Source organism: Pristiophorus japonicus, chromosome 4 (assembly GCF_044704955.1).
Source record: "Pristiophorus japonicus isolate sPriJap1 chromosome 4, sPriJap1.hap1, whole genome shotgun sequence".
NCBI classification, from domain to species: domain Eukaryota; kingdom Metazoa; phylum Chordata; class Chondrichthyes; family Pristiophoridae; genus Pristiophorus; species Pristiophorus japonicus.
Genome location: NC_091980.1, coordinates 213,614,942 through 213,634,451, shown reverse-complemented (window position 1 = coordinate 213,634,451; position 19,510 = coordinate 213,614,942). Strand labels below are relative to the sequence as shown.

Below are 19,510 nucleotides of genomic sequence, written 5' to 3'. Positions count from 1 at the left end.
TACTAATTTCCTCAAAATGTAAAAACAAGTATTAAAGCCCTCCGAGACCCGACTCAAGTCGCCACGTCAGATATTGCTGTCAAAGTGAATCTTTTAACAATATTCCTAGGATGTCAATCATATAGGATGTTTAAGTAGAAAGGTTTGAGTGTTTCTTGATAATCCCATTGATGTGTTCCAAAGCTCTTTGAATGATACAAGGCTTGACTTGACCGAGGACGATGGCAGCAATCCATTCAAGTGAGTGAAGGGCTTGTGCTGAGATGTGACTGTCTGTCAGTCTGGGAAGTGTTTCCTATGCAGCCTGTGGAACAGTGTCCAATTTTAAACCCTGTGCATTGTGAACAGCAAATAAGAATCCAACAAATAATAAATCATCATCATCATAGGCGGTCCCCTGAAACGAGGATGACTTGCTTCCAAGCCAAAAAAAGGACGAGCTCACGGGTGTTTCAATGAAAGACTCGAACTACGTCCTGAAGGGTGGAAGATGCCTGTGTGTGAATTTTTTTAATGTGGGGTGGACGTTGCACACCAGCCACCACACAGGCTTGACAGAGTTAGGTCTTCGTCCAGTGGCAAGGATTACCCAAGACAACTGGAGACCAGCTCTGCTGCATGGACTTAGTGCGCACACGTACCGCAATGTGGGCTGGTCCATGCTGCCCTGGACCCGAACTTGCGCCTCCCCTGGGCCCCGATCATGTCCCTCCACAGTCTCGCGCCGCTCCTTCGCCCCGACCTCGCTGCTCCTGCTGTATCTGCCCATGCTCCAATCACCAACCTGGATCTTGATGACATCACTCTTCACAGCTGTCGCCCTCCTGCAACAGCTCGTGCTGTACCTTGTAGTGACCTGCCTCCACACTGCCCATGGCCGCCTCTTGGATCCATTCTCAACCCATTGAAATTGGCTTTACTCCAATTAAGTATTTTTATTCTAGTTTTCTCCCTGTCCTTTTCCATAGCTAGTCTAGACCTTATGGTATTGTGATTACGGTTCCTAAATGTTTCCCTACTGACACTTCCAGATCCAGCAATGCCTCCTTCCTTGTTGGGCCTGAAACGTACTGATCAAGAAAGTTCTCCTGAACACACTTCATAAATTCTTTCCCCTCTCTGCCCTTTACACTAATAAATCATAGACACACATGTATCACACTCACAATCTCTTAACAGCCCTGGTTCCTCAGTTCTAATAAAGACTTGCATTTATATAGCACCTTTCACAACCACCGGATGTCCCAAAGCACTTTACAGTCAATGAAGTACTTATTGGAGTGTAGTCACTATTGTAATGTAGAAAACGCAGCAGCCAATTTGCGCACAGCAAGCGCCCACAGACAACAATGTGATAATGACCACATAATCTGTTTTAGATGATGATTGAAAGATAAACATTGGCCAGGACACTCTCCTGCTCTTCTTTGAAATTTTGCGCTTAGGTTATTTACATCCACCTGAGAGAGTGGTTTAACGTCTCATCCGAAAGACGGCATCTCCGACTTCAGCACTCCCTCAGTACGGCACTGGAGTGTCAGCCTGGATTTTTGTGCTCAGGTCTCCAGAGGCGAGGGTGCTGCCCACTGAGCCACTGGCTGACACTAATGACTCTCTCTATTGAGAGACTTTAAAAAATGTTTTTTGTAAGCTTAATTCCTCTCAAACTGCAAAGTAACAGGTTATTTTCCAGGTGCTAACTAACTGGGTGCATGATCAGAAGTTTGTGAGTTGTTATTGCGGACTGTGGCTCCCGGGCTGCAGGCGGCGCTGTGACGGAGCGGCGGCCCGGGCGGAGCCGCGCTCTGGCGCCGGAAGCGGGCAGGTAATGTCCAGCACCAGGGCTGTCGCTGTTTGTTGGTTGTTACTTTGGCGGCTAGGCTCTGGGACTTCGGCGGTTGTGGTGAGGTGGCGACTGTTCGGGGGGAATTGAAGCCCCCTCGGGGCCGGGCCGGTGGGTGAAGGAGAGACCCGGGGGAGGGCCGAATGCCCCCCCCCCCCAGTGACCCAGTCGGTGCTGCCGCAGGCTGGACATGGCTCTGGCCTGTTGTCGAGCCCGGCCCTCGGCTACACCGACTCGCCCCGGCCTTTGGGGCCGGACCCACGTTCGGGGCTGTGTGGCCGGGGCGGGCTGGTGGGGGGTGTCTCTCAGCTGCTTCCCGGAGCCGCGCATGGAAGGGTGGCAGGGATGTGCTGGGAGTCGCGGCGCCGAGCCTCGGTCTCCCTTGTCGGCTCACTGCAGATCTGTGAGTTCTTGCTGCCGATAGCGCCGAATCGACCTGTGGTGTTGTGGGGGGCGGCACTGCGCCAGCCGGCTAACACTCGGCTCGCCCAGGGCCGGTGGGCTCGACTTTCTTTAGTCCGACTTTGACCTGAAGGCTGTGTAGTGTCGTTTCAGCATTTTGTAGCTGTTGCTATGGTCGCTCTGGTCCCAGTGCTTTATATTTGAGAGGAGTAAAATTTCTGATTTAATTAAGAATGTTAACCCGGCCATTTGAGCAAAAAGTACAGAATACTTTTCCACAATGGTGCGAATACTTTAAAGTATGCGTGTTTTTTTTTATTCGTTCATGGAATGTGGGCGTCACTGGAAAGGGCTGTATTTATTGCCCATCCCTAATTGTCCTTGAGAAGATGGTGGTGAGCCGCCGCCTTGACCCGCCGCAGTCCGTGTGGTGTTAGGGAGGGAGTTCCAGGATTTTAACCTAGCGACGATGAAGGAACGGCGATATACTTCCAAGTCAGGATGGTATGTGACTTGGAGGTGAACGTGGAGGTGGTGGTGTTCCCATGCACCTGCTGTCCTTGTCCTTCTTGGTGGTAGAGGTCGAGGGAGTGAATGTTGAAGGTGGTGGATAGGGTACCAATCAAACAGGCTGCTTTGTCCTGGATGGTGTCGAGCTTCTTGAATGTTGTTGGAGCTGTGGTGTATTTGGACTTCCAGAAGGCATTTGACAAGGTGCCACATAAAAGGTTACTGCACAAGATAAAAGTTCACGGGGTTGGGGGTAATATATTAGCATAGATAGAGGATTGGCTAACTAACAGAAAATAGAGTCGGGATAAATGGTTCATTCTCAGGTTGGCAATCAGTAACTAGTGGGGTGCCATAGGGATCAGTGCTGGGACCCCAACTATTTACAATCTATATTAACGACTTGGAAGAAGGGACTGAGTGTAACGTAGCCAAGTTTGCTGACGATACAAAGATGGGAGGGAAAGCAATGTGTGAGGAGGACACAATCTGCAAAAGGACATAGACAGGCTAAGTGAGTGGGCAAAAATTTGGCGGATGGAGTATAATGTTGGAAAGTGTGAAGTCATGCACTTGGCAGAAAAAAAATCAAAGAGCAAGTTATTATTTAAATGGAGAAAAGTTGCAAGGTGCTGCAGTACAGCGGTACCTGGAGGTACTTGTGCATGAAACACAAAAGGATGGTATGCTGGGACAGCAAGTGATCAGGAAGGCCAATGGAATCTTGGCCTTTAATGCAAAGGGGATGGAGTATAAAAGCAGGGAAGTCTTGCTACAGTTATACCATCATCATCATCATCATCATCGGCAATCCCTCGGAATCGAGGAGGACTTGTGTCCACTCCCAAAGAGTTCTTTGATGGCTGAACAGTCCAATACGAGAGTCACAGACTCTGTTACAGGTGGGACAGACGTTCGTCGAGGGAAGGGGTCGGTGGGGCTGGTTTGCCGCACGTTCCTTCCGCTTGGCCTTTTCGTGCTCTTTGTGTTGAGACTCGAAGAGCTCAACGCCCTCCCAGATGTACTTTCTCCACCTCGGGCAGTCTTCGGCCAGGGTCTCCCAGGTGCCACTGGTGATGTCGCACTTTACCAGGGAGGCTTTGAGGGTGTCCTTATAACGTTTCCGCTGTCCTCCTTTGGCTCGTTTACCATGAAGGAGCTCTGCATGAAGCATTTGCTTAGGGAGTCTCGTATCTGGCATGCGAACAATGTGGCCTGCCCAGCGAAGCTGATTGAGTGTGGTCAGTGCTTCAATACTGGGGATGTTAGCCTGGTTGAGGACACTGATGTTGGTGTGCCTGTCCTCCCAGGGGATTTGCAGGATCTTGCAGTGACATCGTTGATATATCTCCAGCGACTTGAGGTGCCTTCTATACATCGTCCATGCCTCAGATCCATACAGGAGGGCGGGTATTAGTGATTGTGACCATTTTTTAAAAAGGGGACAAGTCTGACTGCGGCAACTACAGGGGAATCTCCCTGCTATCAGCCACTGGGAAAGTTGTTGCTCGAGTTCTCCTCAGTCGTCTTCCCCCTGTGGCTGAGGAGCTCCTCCCGGAATCACAATGCTGATTTCGTCCCCTATGGGGCACAACAGACATGATCTTTGCAGCGCGACAGTTGCAGGAAAAATGCAGGGAGCAGCGCCAGCCCTTATACATGGCCTTTTTCGATCTTACAAAGGCCTTTGACACTGTCAACCGTGAGGGTCTATGGAGCGTCGTCCTCCGTTTTGGATGCCCTCAAAAGTTTGTCAACATCCTTCGCCTGCTTCATGATGATATGCAGGCCATGATCCTTACCAACGGATCCATTACAGACCCAATCCACAGTTATACAGGGTATTGGTGAGGCCACACCTGGAATACTGCATCCAGTTTTGGTTTCCATATTTACGAAAGGATTTACTTGCTTTGGAGGCAGTTCAGAGAAGTTTCATTCGGTTGACTTATGAGGAAAGGTTGAGTAAGTTGGGCCTCTACTCATTGGAATTCAGAAGAATGAGAGGTGATCTTATTGAAACGTATAAGATTATAAGGGGGCTTGACAAGGTGGATGCAGAGAGGATGTTTCCATTGATAGGAGAGACAGAACTAGAGGGCATAATCTTAGAATAAGGGGCCACCCATTTAAAACTGAGATGAGTAATTTCTTCTGAGGGTTGTAAATGTATGGAAGCTGGGACATTGAATAAATTTAAGACCGAGATAGACAGTTTCTTAACCGATAAGTGAATAAGGGGTTATGGGGAGCAGGCAGGGAAGTGGACCTGAGTCTATGATCGGATCAGCCATAATCATATTAAATGGCGGAACAGGCTCGAGGGGCCGTATGGCCTACTCCTGCTCCTATTTCTTATGTTCTTATGCTCTAATGAGCTGCACTCATCCAGGAAAGTGGAGAGTATTGCATCACATTCCTGACTTGTGCCTTGTAGATGGTGTAAAGACTTTGGGGAGTCAGGAGGTGAGACACTCGAAATAAACTAACCAGGTATTGGAAAACTGTTGCATATGTGATTAATATTGTAAATTATACGTGGGATTGAGTGGAGCTTCAGTTTCTTTTCGGGTGAAAAGTCATTGTGAGCCACAATAACTGATTTGCATGTGTATCTGAGTAAGTTATGAGGGGAGAGAACAGGCGATAAAATAGATGATAACACTCTCATATTTCAGAAACTGTACTGTAGAGAGTGAAAGTGACCCGAGTTAGATTTCTGACTATCTCACTCGAGGAACAGTGATGAAGAGGGCTCTGCAACTGTTTAAATGTTATTGTTGGAAGCGATGCGGCTGTCTGTGTTTCCTAACAAAATTATTCAAAAGTACGTTTATAAAATGTCCTACTGTATCGAATTGTGAACATTTTATAAACTTGCACCTTGCTGGTGTTATACTGAACCTGGTGGAAAGCAAAAATGCTGTAAGACAACCTAGTAGACGTGGTCATCAGTTTTTGGCTTCAGTGTTTGAAAGTCAGATCCAAATTATATCAGAACTTCTGTGTTGACTAGTTGATGTATATGCAGGATGGAGAGAGTAAGGTGATGGACACAACGCATCCAGATTAAACTCACTTCAAAGAAAATTATTTCAAGAAATGCATAAAGCCATTACTGTAAGCATTTAGATCAATATTTTAAATATCAATTTAAATAATTGATATTTTAAATAGTGATATTTGATTTTATGCAAATTTTAAGCAGACATGAATGTTATATGCAGTAACTTTTAGCTCTTAACAAAAGGATCCCAGTCATTGATTATGAATTTTATAAATTAACTTAATTTTTGAACATAAATATCATTACATTTTTATAGTAGTTAGAGATTTGATGTATACAAATCTGTTGAAATGCTGCTAGTTTTGCATAGTGGGATCCAATACCCATGAATGTTTCTCATGCATCACTGAAGTATGAGACAATAATGTGACAAAACAAGAGTAACCAGCTATGATAAACACAAGGTTACTAAGTGAGTTGTTTTCGTAGGTGGAGCCCGTTAAAAACAATGGGTGTGTGACATAGGATCACTTACTAACTGTATGGGCATGCAGTTTAATGTAACCTTCAAACAGAACATAGGATATCTTTTTGTTTGTACAATTTATAAAGCTTAATCTTTGCCAAAATGTTTTATAATTTTGACAAGTGTTAAGTACTCATTTCCTAAGCAGTTGTGTTCATAGGATCATAGAATGATACAGCACAGAAGAAGGAGACCATTCGGCCCATCGTGCATGTGCCAGCTCTTTGGTGGGTCTATCCAATTAGACCCACTCCCCTGTTCTTTCCCCATAGCCCTGTAATTTTTTTCTCTTCACGTATTTATGCAATTCCCTTTTGAAAGTTACTATAAATCTTCTTCCACCACCCTTTCAGACAGATCACAACAACTCGCTGCGTAACAAATGTTTCCTCTTGTCGCCTCTGGTTCTTTTGACAATTACTGTAAATCTGTGTCCTCTGGTTACTGACACATCTGCCACTGGAAACAGTTTCTCCTTATTTACTCCCATCAAAATTCTTCACGATTTTGAACACCTCTGTTAAATCTCCTCTTGACCTTCTATGATTTAAGGAGAATAACCCGAGCTTCTCAACCTCTCCACATAACTGAAGTCCCTGATACCATTCGAGTAAATTTCTTCTGCACCCTCTCTAAGGCCTTGACATCCTTTTCAAGTTTGGTCTAACCAGGGCTTTGTTTAGCTGCAGCATAACTTCTACCTCTTTGTATTCTAATCCTCTACATAGAAAGGCCAGCATTCCATTAGACTTTTTGATTATTTTTTATACCCGTCCATGCCATTTTAATGCTCTTTCTACATGGACCATTGTCTCTTTGGACCTCCACTGCTTCTAGCCTTTCATCATTTAGAAAGTACTCTGATCTATCCTTTTTGGGTCTAAAGTGGATGACCTCGCATTTGCCTACATTGAATTCCATTTGCCACAGTTTTGCCCAATCACTTAATCTATTAATATCTCTGTGTCATTGGCAAACTTGGATATGTGGCTCTCTATCCCATCATCTAAGTCATTAATAAATACAGTGATTAGTTGAGGCCCCAACACATCCCTGTGGGATGCCACTAGTCACATCCTGCTAATTTGAGTGCATGCCCATTATCCCTCCTGTCTGTCCCCTGCCATTTAGCCAATCTCCTAACCAGGTCAACAATTTGACCTCAAATCCACAAGCTTCTGCTTTAGTTATCTTGTATTTTATGAGGAACTTTATCGAATGCCTTCTGGAAGTCCATGTAAATAAGATCCATAGACATTCCCTGTCCACTACTTTAGTCACCTCTTCAAAAAATTTTAAATCAGGTTAGTCAGGCATGACCTACCCTTTCAAATCCATGCTGGCTCTCTCTGTCTACTCTCGACTCAGACCATCTCCTCTTTGAAGTCTTCCCATTGTTCAGCTACTGTTTTGTCTACCAATTTTAGATTATAGTCCACCTTTTTCAACTCCCTGAAATTAGCCCTCTTCAAGTTAAATATTTTTACACTTGATTGTTCCTTGTCCTTTTCCATAACTATTCTAAACCTGACCTGTTGTATGACTAATTTGATCTAAAGTAATTTTCATATGGTTACTCACTGAAAGAGTGACATAAATATATACTACCTTTACACAAAGTTTACTTTTATGATCTTGTTTTCTTTAAAACCATTTCTACATAGAAACATAGAAAATAGGCGCAGTAGTAGGCCATTCGGCCCTTCGAGTCTGCACCGCCATTCAGTATGATCATGACTGATCCTCTATCTCAACACTATATTCATGCTTTTCCCCCATACCACTTGATGCCTTTTGTTTCTAGAAATCTATTTATCGCACTCTTAAATATATTCAGTGACTTGGCCTCCACAGCCTTCTGTGGCAGAGAATTTCACGGGTTCACCACCCTCTGAGTGAAAAAATTTGTCCTCATCTCGGTCCTAAATTTCCTACCCCATATCCTGAGACTGTGACCCCTTGTTCTAGACTTCCCAGCCAAGGGAAACATCCTCCCCGCATCCAGTCTATCCAACCCAGTCAGAATTTTATAAGTTTCAATGAGATCCCCTCTCATTCTTCTAAACTCTAGTGAACACAGGCCTAGTCGACCCAATCTCTCCTCATAAGACAATGGAGTATATTTCTTAAACTTCCTGTCAGCTTTAGCTATGCCAAAGGAGATGCTCAGAGTAAGAGCCTCTCGTTATGAACTCGGCTAGTGCGTATATCAAATTCACTCCTTGTTTCAGTCTGTATTTTTATCATTCCAGTTTCCTTCCCCAGTGATATTCATTGCTAATTTACTAAAGGTGTGAGAATATAGAATAATATAGCAGGGATGCCACCTGAATATAAATTAGACTTTATAGCCTAAGCACCCCGTTCGGTCATTGTGCTGAGGCAACCTGACACCACTGCTCATCCTTCAGTGCTCGCAGCTGTATTTCCAACCTCGGAGTCATTATGTATGAGAGGTGTCTCCGCAGTCTCTTCTGAGGAGTCATGCCACTCTGCGGGTGGAATTATGCAGCAGCAGCTCATGGAGCTTACTGCAGTAGCAATAAAGGATGCTGCCTGGAAATAAAAAAACAACTTGCTCCAGAAGCACACTCGTACTTGATGAGACTTGTTCAGGGCCATGATCTGGGAAAACTTGCCTGGGCTCTCGTTTTCTGTTTTGTAGTTTTGTCACAGTACCCGCTTTGCTGTCATTTAGATGCTGGTGCTTAATAGGCTGCCTCTGTGTCCAGCGATCATGCAGTGCAAATGTTTGGGAAACATGGCCATGTTTCCTTCTATTTCATGTCTTTAGTAAGCACTTGTCAACATTACTGTTCAGCTGCCTCTGTTGCTTTCCTCCCTTCCCTGAGCCCACCAAGCCAACTTCCCCTAAGTTCTCCCCTGCCCCAGCCCTGAACTTGTATCTTTCTCTCCTATCTCCCCATATGCCTTCTCTGAGCTCATCTTGTCCCTGCTCGCTCAATCCTATTCCCATCAAACTTCCCTCCTGGCCCTCATGCTAGCTAATATTTTGTTAACCGTTCCCTTTCTTTGGGTACTGTCCCCCTCCTCTTCAAATCTGCTGTCATCACCCCTCTCAATAAAAAATACACCCCTGACCCCTCTGTTCTTGCAAACTTTCGCCCCATCTCCAATCTCCATTTCCTCTCCGTCCTTGAAGGTGTTATTGCCTCTGAAATCCATGCTCAGCTTTCCTGCAACTCCCATGTTTGAACCCCTCCAATTTAGTTTCCGTCTCTGACAAAGCACTGAAGTGGCCCTTATCAAAGTCACAAATGACTGACCGTGGTAATCTATCCCTCCTTATCCTTCTCGACCTGTCTGCAACCTTTGACATGGTTGACGACACCATCCGCCTACAACGCGTCTCCTCAGTTGTCCAGCTGGATGGGGACTGCCTTCTGGTTCCATTCTTATCTATCCAGTCGTAGCCAGAGAATCACCTGTAAAGGCTTCTCCCTGCTCTCTCACCATTGCCTCTGGCGTCCCCAAGGATCTATCCTTGGCTCTCTCCTATTTCTCATCTACATGCTGCCCCTCGGCAACATCATCCAAAAACACAGCGTCAGTTTCCACATGTACGTTGATGACACCCAGCTCTATTTTACCACCACCTCTCTCTCGACCCGTCCACTATCTCTCTGATTTGTCACACCACTTGTCCAACATTCAGACTGGATGGGCAGAAATTTGTTCCAACTAAATATTGGGAAGACCAAAGCCATTGTAATCGGTCCCTGCCACAAACTCCATTCCCTAGCCATCGACTCCATCCCTCTCTCTGGCAACTGTCTGAGGCTGATCCAGACTATTTGCAACCTTGGCGTCCTATTTGACCCTGAGATCAGCTTCCGACCACATATCCATTCCATCACCAGGACTGCCTACTTCCAACTCCGTAACATTGCCCCGTCTCTGTCCTTGCATCAGCTGATCTGCTGCTGAAACCCTCATTCATGCCATTGTTACCTCTAGACTTGACTATTCCAACATTATCCTGGACAGGATCTGATCTTCCACCCTCCATAAGCTTGAACTAATGCAAAACTCTGCTGCCCGTGTCCTAACTAACACCAAGTCCTATTCACCCATCACCCCTGTGCTCGCTGACCTACATTGGTTCTGGTCCGACAACTCCTTGATTTTAAAATTTATCCATGTTTTCAAATCCCTCCGTGGCCTCGCCCCTCCCGATCTCTAACCTCCTCCAGCTCTACAACCCTCCAGATCTCTGCATTCCCATTCTGGCCGCTTGCGCATTCCCGATTTTAATTACTCCACCATCAGCAGCAGTGCCTTCAGCTGCCTGAGTCCGAGGCTCTGGAATTCCCTCCCTAAGCCTCTCCAGCTCTTTGCCTCTCCTCCTTTAAGATGGCCCTTAAAATCTACCTCTTTGACCAAGCTTTTGATCACCTGTTCTAATATCTCCTTGTGTGACTTGGTGTTAAATTTTGTTTTAGAATTGCACCTGTGCAGTGCCTTGGGACATTTTACTACTTTTTAAAGGCACAGTATAAATGCAAGTTGTTGTCACAGGAGTCACGGATTCTGTAATTTCAGTAAGTTATGGAGGGTGAGGTATACCCAAATGATCTGGAATTGCAGTCTGAATGCATGCTAATTAAATGTGCAGATTATGTCGGCACAGAGGAGGCAGCTAAGATCTTACTAAGAAAACTCTACTGGTTTTACAACCGGCTGATCCATGGCAAGTTAAGTTAAATATGGACAGATGCATAAACATTGGAGATAAGCATTGGAGTCACATATACTCTAGGAGTGAGATAAGATGTGCCTAAGATGATGTTGACCATACTCACCATGCCCAAACTGTGAAGTAGCAACAAACAAAGCAAATTGGATGCTGTTATGTTGCCAAATCAGTTGAGTTCCAATCTAGCGCCCTAGTCGGGCCACTATACTGGGCACTGTGACATATAAGGTTCATACGGGTCCTTGAGACTGACCCCCCCGTGTTTGGAGAAAGAGCTGAGGAATGAGCAAAGCTTCTTCAACCTGGAAAACACATCTTGGAGGAGACCTTCGCAGTATATAATGTGTTTAGAAAGGTTGAGAAAGTAAGTTTGAAATATTATTTTCAGCTACCAGAGTGGCAAGATGAGAAGGCTTGGGTTGAAAATTATGAAGGGCAAATTTAGTACATATGTCATGAGTGGACTCCAACAGCTCGATGCTGTAATGGGAAGAGGTAGAAAGGATCAAATAGGTCAAAGGTCCTTTGTCATAAAAGCCTTTTTTTGTGAAGAGCTTATGTCCAGCAAACCAACCAACAAATCTCGGGACTGCCTTTTCAATCGGTCTGTGGACCACTGCCACTCGCTCTACTGTTCTGCAATGTAGGCACACCAAACCCTGACATCAACCCAGCCTCCTGCTCCCAAGCACAGAGCCACAGATGAGCAAAGTGAGCGGCACTAATGAAACAGCTCTGGAAAATCCACGAATAGAAACTGACTTGCTGATCAGGATTAAAATACAGCGTTGCTGGCTCAGTAGGATTGCACTTGGCTGACGCATATCTCCCATTTCCAGCAGTCCTGCTCTTTTCTATTCCTATCCTCCATTTGGGATCCATGTTGACTCTGCTAAAATAACCGTCAGAGACTCAGTCTCTCTCTTTCCCATTTTCTCTCCACCTCCCCCCTGCCCGCTCCAAATTGAGTGTCTATAGCAACCTGTTCCACCAAGCCCTGGGAGCAGTACTCCATTTTGCAACACAAACACATATTGCCATGTTAACAGATCACAGACAAAAACGCTGCATGTAAACCCAATAAATACAGATGCTGAGATGACTGGCTGAACTAATGCAGTGGCAATGCTGCCAGGCACAGCTTTGCTTGTACAGGTCAGAAGTTGGAGATTAGTCTGAATAAAAAGTCCACTTTGTGTCCAACAAACAATCCCATCACTCTAGTTTCTTCCAGTGGATTGAAGATTCGCAACTGATGGTGTTTTAAAGACAGTACAAATGTCTTTTGGAATGTGTTGGCCAGTGGCTCAGTGGGTAGCACTCTCGCTTTCGGGTAAGAAGATTATGGGCTCAAGTCCCACTCCAGGAACCTGAGCACAAATATCTAGGCTGACACTCCAGTGCAGTACAAAGGGAATGCTGCACTGTCAGAGGTGCCATCTTTCAGATGAGACATTAAACCGAGGTCCCGTCTGCTCTCTCAGGTGGACGTAAAAGATCCCATGGCAGTATTTCAAAGAAGAGCAGGGGAGTTATCCCCGGTGTCCTAGCCAAGATCTATCCCTCAGTCAACATAACAAGAACAGATTATCTGGTCATTATCACATTGCTGTTTGTGGGAGCTTGCTGTGCGCAAAATGGCTGCCGCATTTCCCACATTACAACTGCACTCCAAAAGTACATTGGCTGTAAAGCACTTTGAGAAGTCCGGTGGTCGTGAAAGGCGCTATATAAATGCAAGTCTTTCTTTATATATTTATATGGACCTTTGTTTTTGTTAGTATAGGAAAGTAGCAAACTAGTTTGGTTACTAAAAAATATGCCTGACTGGTTTTTACTATTTCATTACTTGCCATTTTTACCGTGACTAATTCAGGAATTTTCACCCATATAATCATGCCAGACAGATGACGTTGGAGTGTGAATAGTTTAAGTTCTTTGCATTTTTTGTTTGGCCTCGTGCAAATAATTCCCCACCCCCACAACTTGCATTGCGGATTAAAGAGAATTATTGCTGTTCTTCTAGGAAGTAGCAGCTGTCCCAATGAATGGAGGGATGATGACTAATGACATGTCTGTGTTCTTTCTAGCTTGCAATTTTTGGAGGAAACCAAACCAGTGATCATGGCGCTGGGAATAGCGTGGAAACAGATGTCGTGGCTTTACTACCAGTATCTGTTAGTTACAGCACTGTACATGCTAGAGCCCTGGGAAAGGACCATATTCAGTATCCTTTTAAAGTGTGTCAGTCATTTTATTTCTGTTGCATAGGGTGGATGTGAGGGTTAATCATTACACGAGAGCGCTGCTAGGCTGCATTTGTGAAGGTTAGAAGTGGGAGGCAAGTTAGTACAAAATATCTGCTTTCAGTATAAAATAAATGTGACTATCCAACAAACAGGTCCAAGTATTTCCTGTTTCCTTCAGTGGATATAAGAGTAAATTTGCCGACTTTGCGACTGGGCTTTTGGTAATATTTCACTATATTTGGGGGGAAAAATGGTCGGCGGGAACTTTGGTAACCTTTTTGCAGCGGCACTTTCCATGTACTGCTGGGGAGAGGAGCGCGTTGTGCAAGACCCGAAATAGTGTTTTTGCCAATATTCTGTGCCCAGAATACCGACACAGAAAAACCTGTTGTTGCAGCCGTGCCAGCAGCAGTAAGTATGAAGACCTGCAGTTAAAGTTTTTATTAATTCTTTTCAGTGATTTAGTAGGTAAGAGTTTTGTGAATTTTTTTTTGTGTTTTCCCCTCTCCCAAGGTGCCTCTCGCAGCGGTATCGGCCTTGGACTAAAGTTGCCGAAATTTGCAGTACTAAAGTTGCCAAAATTTGCAGTTTGCAGCGCGAATCCTCGTGTAATGCCGATTTTTAGCGCTGCACAAATTAAAGTTGAATATCCGGCCTACTAGCGGTAGTGAAGCAAAAATGGTAATTTTGGTGAAAAAATACCGTTTTTGCTGAAAACCACATTTCTAGCCCTATGAATTGCAACTAGTAACTTTTTCAAAACAGTACTGACATCCTTGGAGCATACATTATGTGTGAACATATAACTTCGGTAAATGTGTGTTCAGAAACATAGAAAATAGGTGCAGGAGTAGGCCAGTCGGACCTTCGAGCCTGCATCACCATTCAATAAGATCATGGCTGATCTTTCACCTCAGTACCCCTTTCCTGCTTTCTCTCCATACCCCTTGATCCCTTTAGCCGTAAGGGCCACATCTAACTCCCTCTTGAATATATCCAACAAACTGGCATCAACAACTCTCTGCATTAGGGAATTCCACAGGTTAACAACTCTGAGTAAAGAAGTTTCTCCTCATCTCAGTTCTAAATGGCTTACCCCTTATCCTTAGACTGTGTCCCCTGGTTCTGGACTTCCCCAACATTGGGAACATTCTTCCTGCATCTAACCTGTCCAGTCCCGTCAGAATTTTATATGTTTCTATGAGATCCCCTCTCATCCTTTTAAACTCCAGTGAATAAAAGCCCAGTCGATCCAGTCTCTCCTCATATGTCAGTCCTGCCATCCCGGGAATCAGTCTGGTGAACCTTCGCTACACTCCAATAGCAAGAACGTCCTTCCTCAGATTAGGAGACCAAAACTGAACACAATATTCAAGTTGAGGCCTCACCAAGGCCCTGTACAACTGCAGTAAGACCTCCCTGCTCCTATACTCAAAACCCTTACCTATGAAGGCCAACATACCATTTGCTGCCTTCACTATCTGTTGTACCTGCATGCCAACTTTCAATGACTGATGAACCATGACACCCGAGGTGTCGTTGCAGCTCCCCTTTTCCTAATCTGCCTTCGTGTTTTTGCCCCCATAGTGGATAACCTCACATTTATCCACATTATACTACATCTGCCATGCATTTGCCCACTCACCTAACCTGTCCATGTCACCCTGTAGCCTCTTAGCGTCCACCTCGCAGCTCACAACGCTGCCCAGTTTAGTGTGATCTGCAAACTTGGAGATATTACACTCAATTCCTTCATCTAAATCATTAATGTATATTGTAAATAGCTGGGGTCCCAGCACTGAGACCTGCGGCACCCCACTGGTCACTGCCTGCCATTCTGAAAAGGACCCATTTATCCCGACTCTCTGTTTCCTGTCTGTCAACCAGTTCTCTATTCACGTCAGTACATTACCCCCAATACCATGTGCTTTAATTTTGCACACCAATCTCTTTTGTGTGGGACCTTGTCAAAAGCCTTTTGAAAGTCCAAATACACCACATCCACTGGTTCTCCCTTGTCCACTCTACTAGTTACATCCTCAAAAAATTCCAGAAGATTTGTCAAGCATGATTTCCCTGTCATAAATCCATGTTGACTTGGACCGATCCTGTCACTGCTTTCCAAGTGCACTGATATTTTATCTTTAATAATTGATTCCAACATTTTCCCCACTAATAATGTCAGCCTAACCGGTTTGTAATTACACATTTTCTCTCTCCCTTTTTAAAAAAAGTGGTGTTACATTAGCTATCCTCCAGTCCATAGGAACTGATCCAGAGTCGATAGACTGTTGGAAAATGATCACCAATGCATCCACTATTTCTAGGACACTTCCTTAAGTACTCTGGGATGCAGACTATCAAGCCCTGGGGATTTATCGGCCTTTAATCCCATCAATTTCCCTAACACAATTTCTTGCCTAATAAGGATATAATTCAGTTCCTCCTGACTGGACCCTCGGTCCCCTAGTACTTCTGGAAGGTTATTTGTGTCTTCCTTCGTGAAGACAGAACCATAGTATTTGTTCAACTGGTCTGCCATTTCTTTGTTCCCCATTATAAATTCACCTGAATCTGACTGCAAGGGACCTATGTTTGTCTTCACTAATCTTTTTCTCTTCACAAAACTATAGAAGCTTTTGCAGTCAGTTTTTATGTTCCTGGCAAGTTTCCTCTCATACTCTCTTTTCCCCCCTCTTAATTAAACCCTTTGTCCTCCTCTGCTGAATTCTAAATTTCTTCCAGTCCTCAGATTTGCTGCTTTTTCTGGCCAATTTATTTGCCTCTTCCTTGGATCCTTAATTTCCCTTGATAGGCACGGTTGAGCCACCTTCCCCATTTTATTTTTACTCCAGACAGGGATGTACAATTGTTGAAGTTCATCCATGTGATCTTTAAATGTTTGCCATTGCCTATCCACTGTCAACCCTTTAAATATCATTTGCCAGTCTATTCTAGCCAATTCACGTCTCATACCATCGAAGTTACCTTTCTTTAAGTTCCGGACCTTAGTCTCTGAATTAAGTTTGTCACTCTCCATCTTAATAAGGAATTCTACCATATTATGGTCACTCTTTTGCAAGGGGCCTCGCACAACAAGATTGCTAATTAGTCCTTTCTCATTACACATCACCCAGTCTGGGATGGCCAGCCCTCTAGTTGGTTCCTCAACATATTGGTCCAGAAAACCATCCCTAATACACTCAAGGAAATCCTCCTCCATCGTATTGCTACCAGTTTGTTTAGCCCAATCTATATGTAGATTAAAGTCGCCCATGATAACTGCTGTACCTTTATTGCATGCATCCCTAATTTCTTGTTTGATGCTGTCCCCAACCTCACTACTACTGTTTGAAGTTCAAGCCTGATCTTAATAATACTTGATTGACTTCACCCCAGTATAAGAGTAATTTGGTGCATTTAGTTTTACCTTCTCAATGAGGTGGTTTTACATACAACCCATCTTCACAGGTAGCAAGACATGACACAGCAGAATCAAGGAACAATGTTGCAAAGTTTTCAGCATGAGCAAATTACCAATGAAATTTTATGAAGGGAATCCACAGTTCCTCTAATTATACTTTGTTGCAAGTGGGTCAGCATGGATTTTATGCCTGCAAGTGCAACTGCATTTGCATAACATGCACTATTGCAGACAGTAAGGTTTGTGATGGAGGCTCCTATTTCTTAAAACTATCTGTATGTGTTCTGATTTAACTCTGCCTCTAGGGCATTCTTGTATGCTAGTCCTGTGATATTTAGGTTGAAGAAAAAAATAATGTTGAATAAGTGTGAATGGATCTCTGATAATGAAGTAACTGTCCCAGCCAAGAAACCAGAATAACGATTAGTGGTGGTTGTATTATACAAGAGGAGCTGATGCAGAAGAGGTTCAGATTTTCAGTGATATGTTGGAGGTTAGTGCTCCAGTGCTTTGTGCTATATGGGTGTGAGTCTGTTTTATTCTCTTCTCTCTTCCCTCCCCCCCGCCCCACATACCTCGTTCCTTATTTTGTTGAGTTGGTGGCATGAAGAAGAGAAGAGAGGGCATGTTGAGTGTAGCAGGATGCTTCCTTGGTAGAGGGGAATATAGAAAAAAGTCTCGGGACTGTTTGTGATTACCTTCATTCACAGAGTAGCACAGAACTGGCATGAAGTCACCTGCATGCTTAACAAGGAAGAGGGTGTCCCTTTAATGCATTATTGTAAGTATTTTACATAGGGTTTTATATGAAACATGTTATTGAATGTTCCCATGTAATTGTTAAGTTATGAACTGATGCTCTTAATTAAATTAGTAATGCTGAAATTTCAGATTTAATTTTCCTTCATTTTTACTACATACCTTGGACGTTTAAATATATAGGCTTGATAAGCCAGCATCCAATTTTGAAAGTCTTCTGCTACGTTCTGCTGATTTTTAATTTATATAATGTGAAGTGAGTTTGAGATTTGAGGGTATGGATTAATTTCCCTTTTTTATTTCTCTCTTTCCCCGCGCCCCCCCCCCCCCCCCCCAGGCCTTTGCCATTTTCACTTTACTCAATGCAAGCACAAGTATGTTTGACTTTAAAACTAGCCAAATCAAGCTGAAACTGGCGTAATTCGGTTTTCTGTCGATTTAGCAGCATTAACAGCAAATTACTTTATTGTTTGTGGTCCATCTGTTAAATTTGTATGCAAGGTTTTTGTTTTTAGCTGCTGCTAATCAATATTTTGAGGATTTATATAATACTAATTCTAGCCCATTTACACTAAGCTAGCATCCAGAGAGCAGTGGTAATTGATTTGTGTGTTTCACAAGCCCTGCTACTTGCTCTGCTCTTTAACATTGTGTTTTGACCTGTTCCTGTATAGAGTGTCTAGTTGTCAGACTAGTATGTTACAGTTCCCTTTAGTACTCCTGTTCAGGCTCCAGTTAAACTTTTAAAATCTAAAGTGACATACTGAACAATTTTTAAAATGCATTTGAATGGTTTACTGATTGACTCGTGATAAATAAAATGACGCTTTTCAAACCAAGCAGGTCAGTAAGGTGCTCTTGGGCTCGTTAAGAGAAAAGCAACCCACAGTTACCATTGCTCGTTGCTATCCAGTGACTGTCACTAGAAAGTTTGTGTGTGTGGACATCAGGTGAGGGCAAGTTAATTATTTGCCCTTTTTTACCCTTCTCAAGTACTTCTTGCCAGTGGAATTGGATTGTGTTCAATGCCCAGTGTGTCCACTTCTGGTAGTGCAATTTATGCTTTTATCAAAACCTATTCCTTAACCTATCTCTTCAGACTCCCTATTGATATCTATTGTTGGGATGGCTGTGTACACAGGTTACGTGTTTATGCCTCAGCATATTATGGCAATATTGCACTACTTTGAGATTGTCCAATGACTGCCTTAAGCCTCCAATGGGGACCAGAAATACATGAGGGAGAAGGAAGATTCCTATTCAATGACTGGTTACTTCTCAATAACCAGCAAGAATGTTGTTGAAGACCAACCCCATTGGATTATAAAGGAAGTAGAAGCTTGCAGAGTGGCAAATCAAAATGGAATGAAGTGTATTTCATAGTTTTGTATTTATTGTTTTAATATGCATTCTTGCAGCATAATGAGGTGCCATTGTTAATCTAGTTATTGTATTTACTGATGTCAGTACTTTACTCACCTTTTGTGACAGTGCACATTGCACTGTGAATGCGTTAGTTGTATCTTTTTAAAAAAAAAAAGTCAGTTGGTTTGAAGCATTCCATATGTGTAAGTAATTCAAGTATAACTTGGACCTCAGATTGATTAAATATTTGGTAATATGTCATTTTGTAATTTGTGTCACGGTATGAAAAACAAACTTACATTTTTAACTTTTCTGAATTTTTGGCAATTGAGGATTTGATTAAAATTTCGGAGTGCATATTTTGAAGTGTAAGTTACGTTTTTAATACCATTTAAAAAGTGATGTTGCCCATATGTAAGACTTGTATAGAATTCCAAATGATGTAATTTTTTTCTGTTCTAAAATTGATAGTAAATATAAAATACTGGTGATGACTTTCCATTGTTTTGATAATAGCACGATGCTGCTCAGTACACTCTGCTGCTTAGCCTTTAAATGGGAATACATGTCTGCCTTCTGTCAGTATTCTGTCGGTATTCCTCACACACAAGATGAAGTACAATATAGCACACCTTTCTATGTCCATTTCTAGTAAAGGGGTCTTACAGACCTCTTCCTCGCACTACACAATTCTGTCGCTGCTTCTTT

At 43.5% G+C, this 19,510-nt stretch overlaps 1 protein-coding gene across 4 annotated transcripts; it reads left to right on the top strand.

Annotated features, from left to right (window-relative positions):
* The first annotated feature begins 1,713 nt into the window (after positions 1 to 1,713).
* On the top strand, positions 1,714 to 19,289 carry sptssa (serine palmitoyltransferase, small subunit A). 4 transcript variants are annotated; one of them, XM_070879064.1, is made up of 3 exons: positions 1,714 to 1,825; positions 13,096 to 13,232; positions 18,537 to 19,289. In XM_070879064.1, the coding sequence occupies exons 2-3, from the start codon at positions 13,130 to 13,132 to the stop codon at positions 18,638 to 18,640; spliced, it is 207 nt and encodes a 68-aa protein (XP_070735165.1). In that variant the 5' UTR covers positions 1,714 to 1,825; positions 13,096 to 13,129; the 3' UTR covers positions 18,641 to 19,289. The 4 variants fall into 4 exon arrangements, with proteins under 4 accessions (XP_070735165.1, XP_070735164.1, XP_070735163.1 ...); XM_070879063.1 differs by having other exon boundaries at positions 1,824 to 1,903; XM_070879062.1 differs by lacking the exon at positions 1,714 to 1,825 and adding an exon at positions 2,611 to 2,749.
* Positions 19,290 to 19,510: the final 221 nt, after the last annotated feature.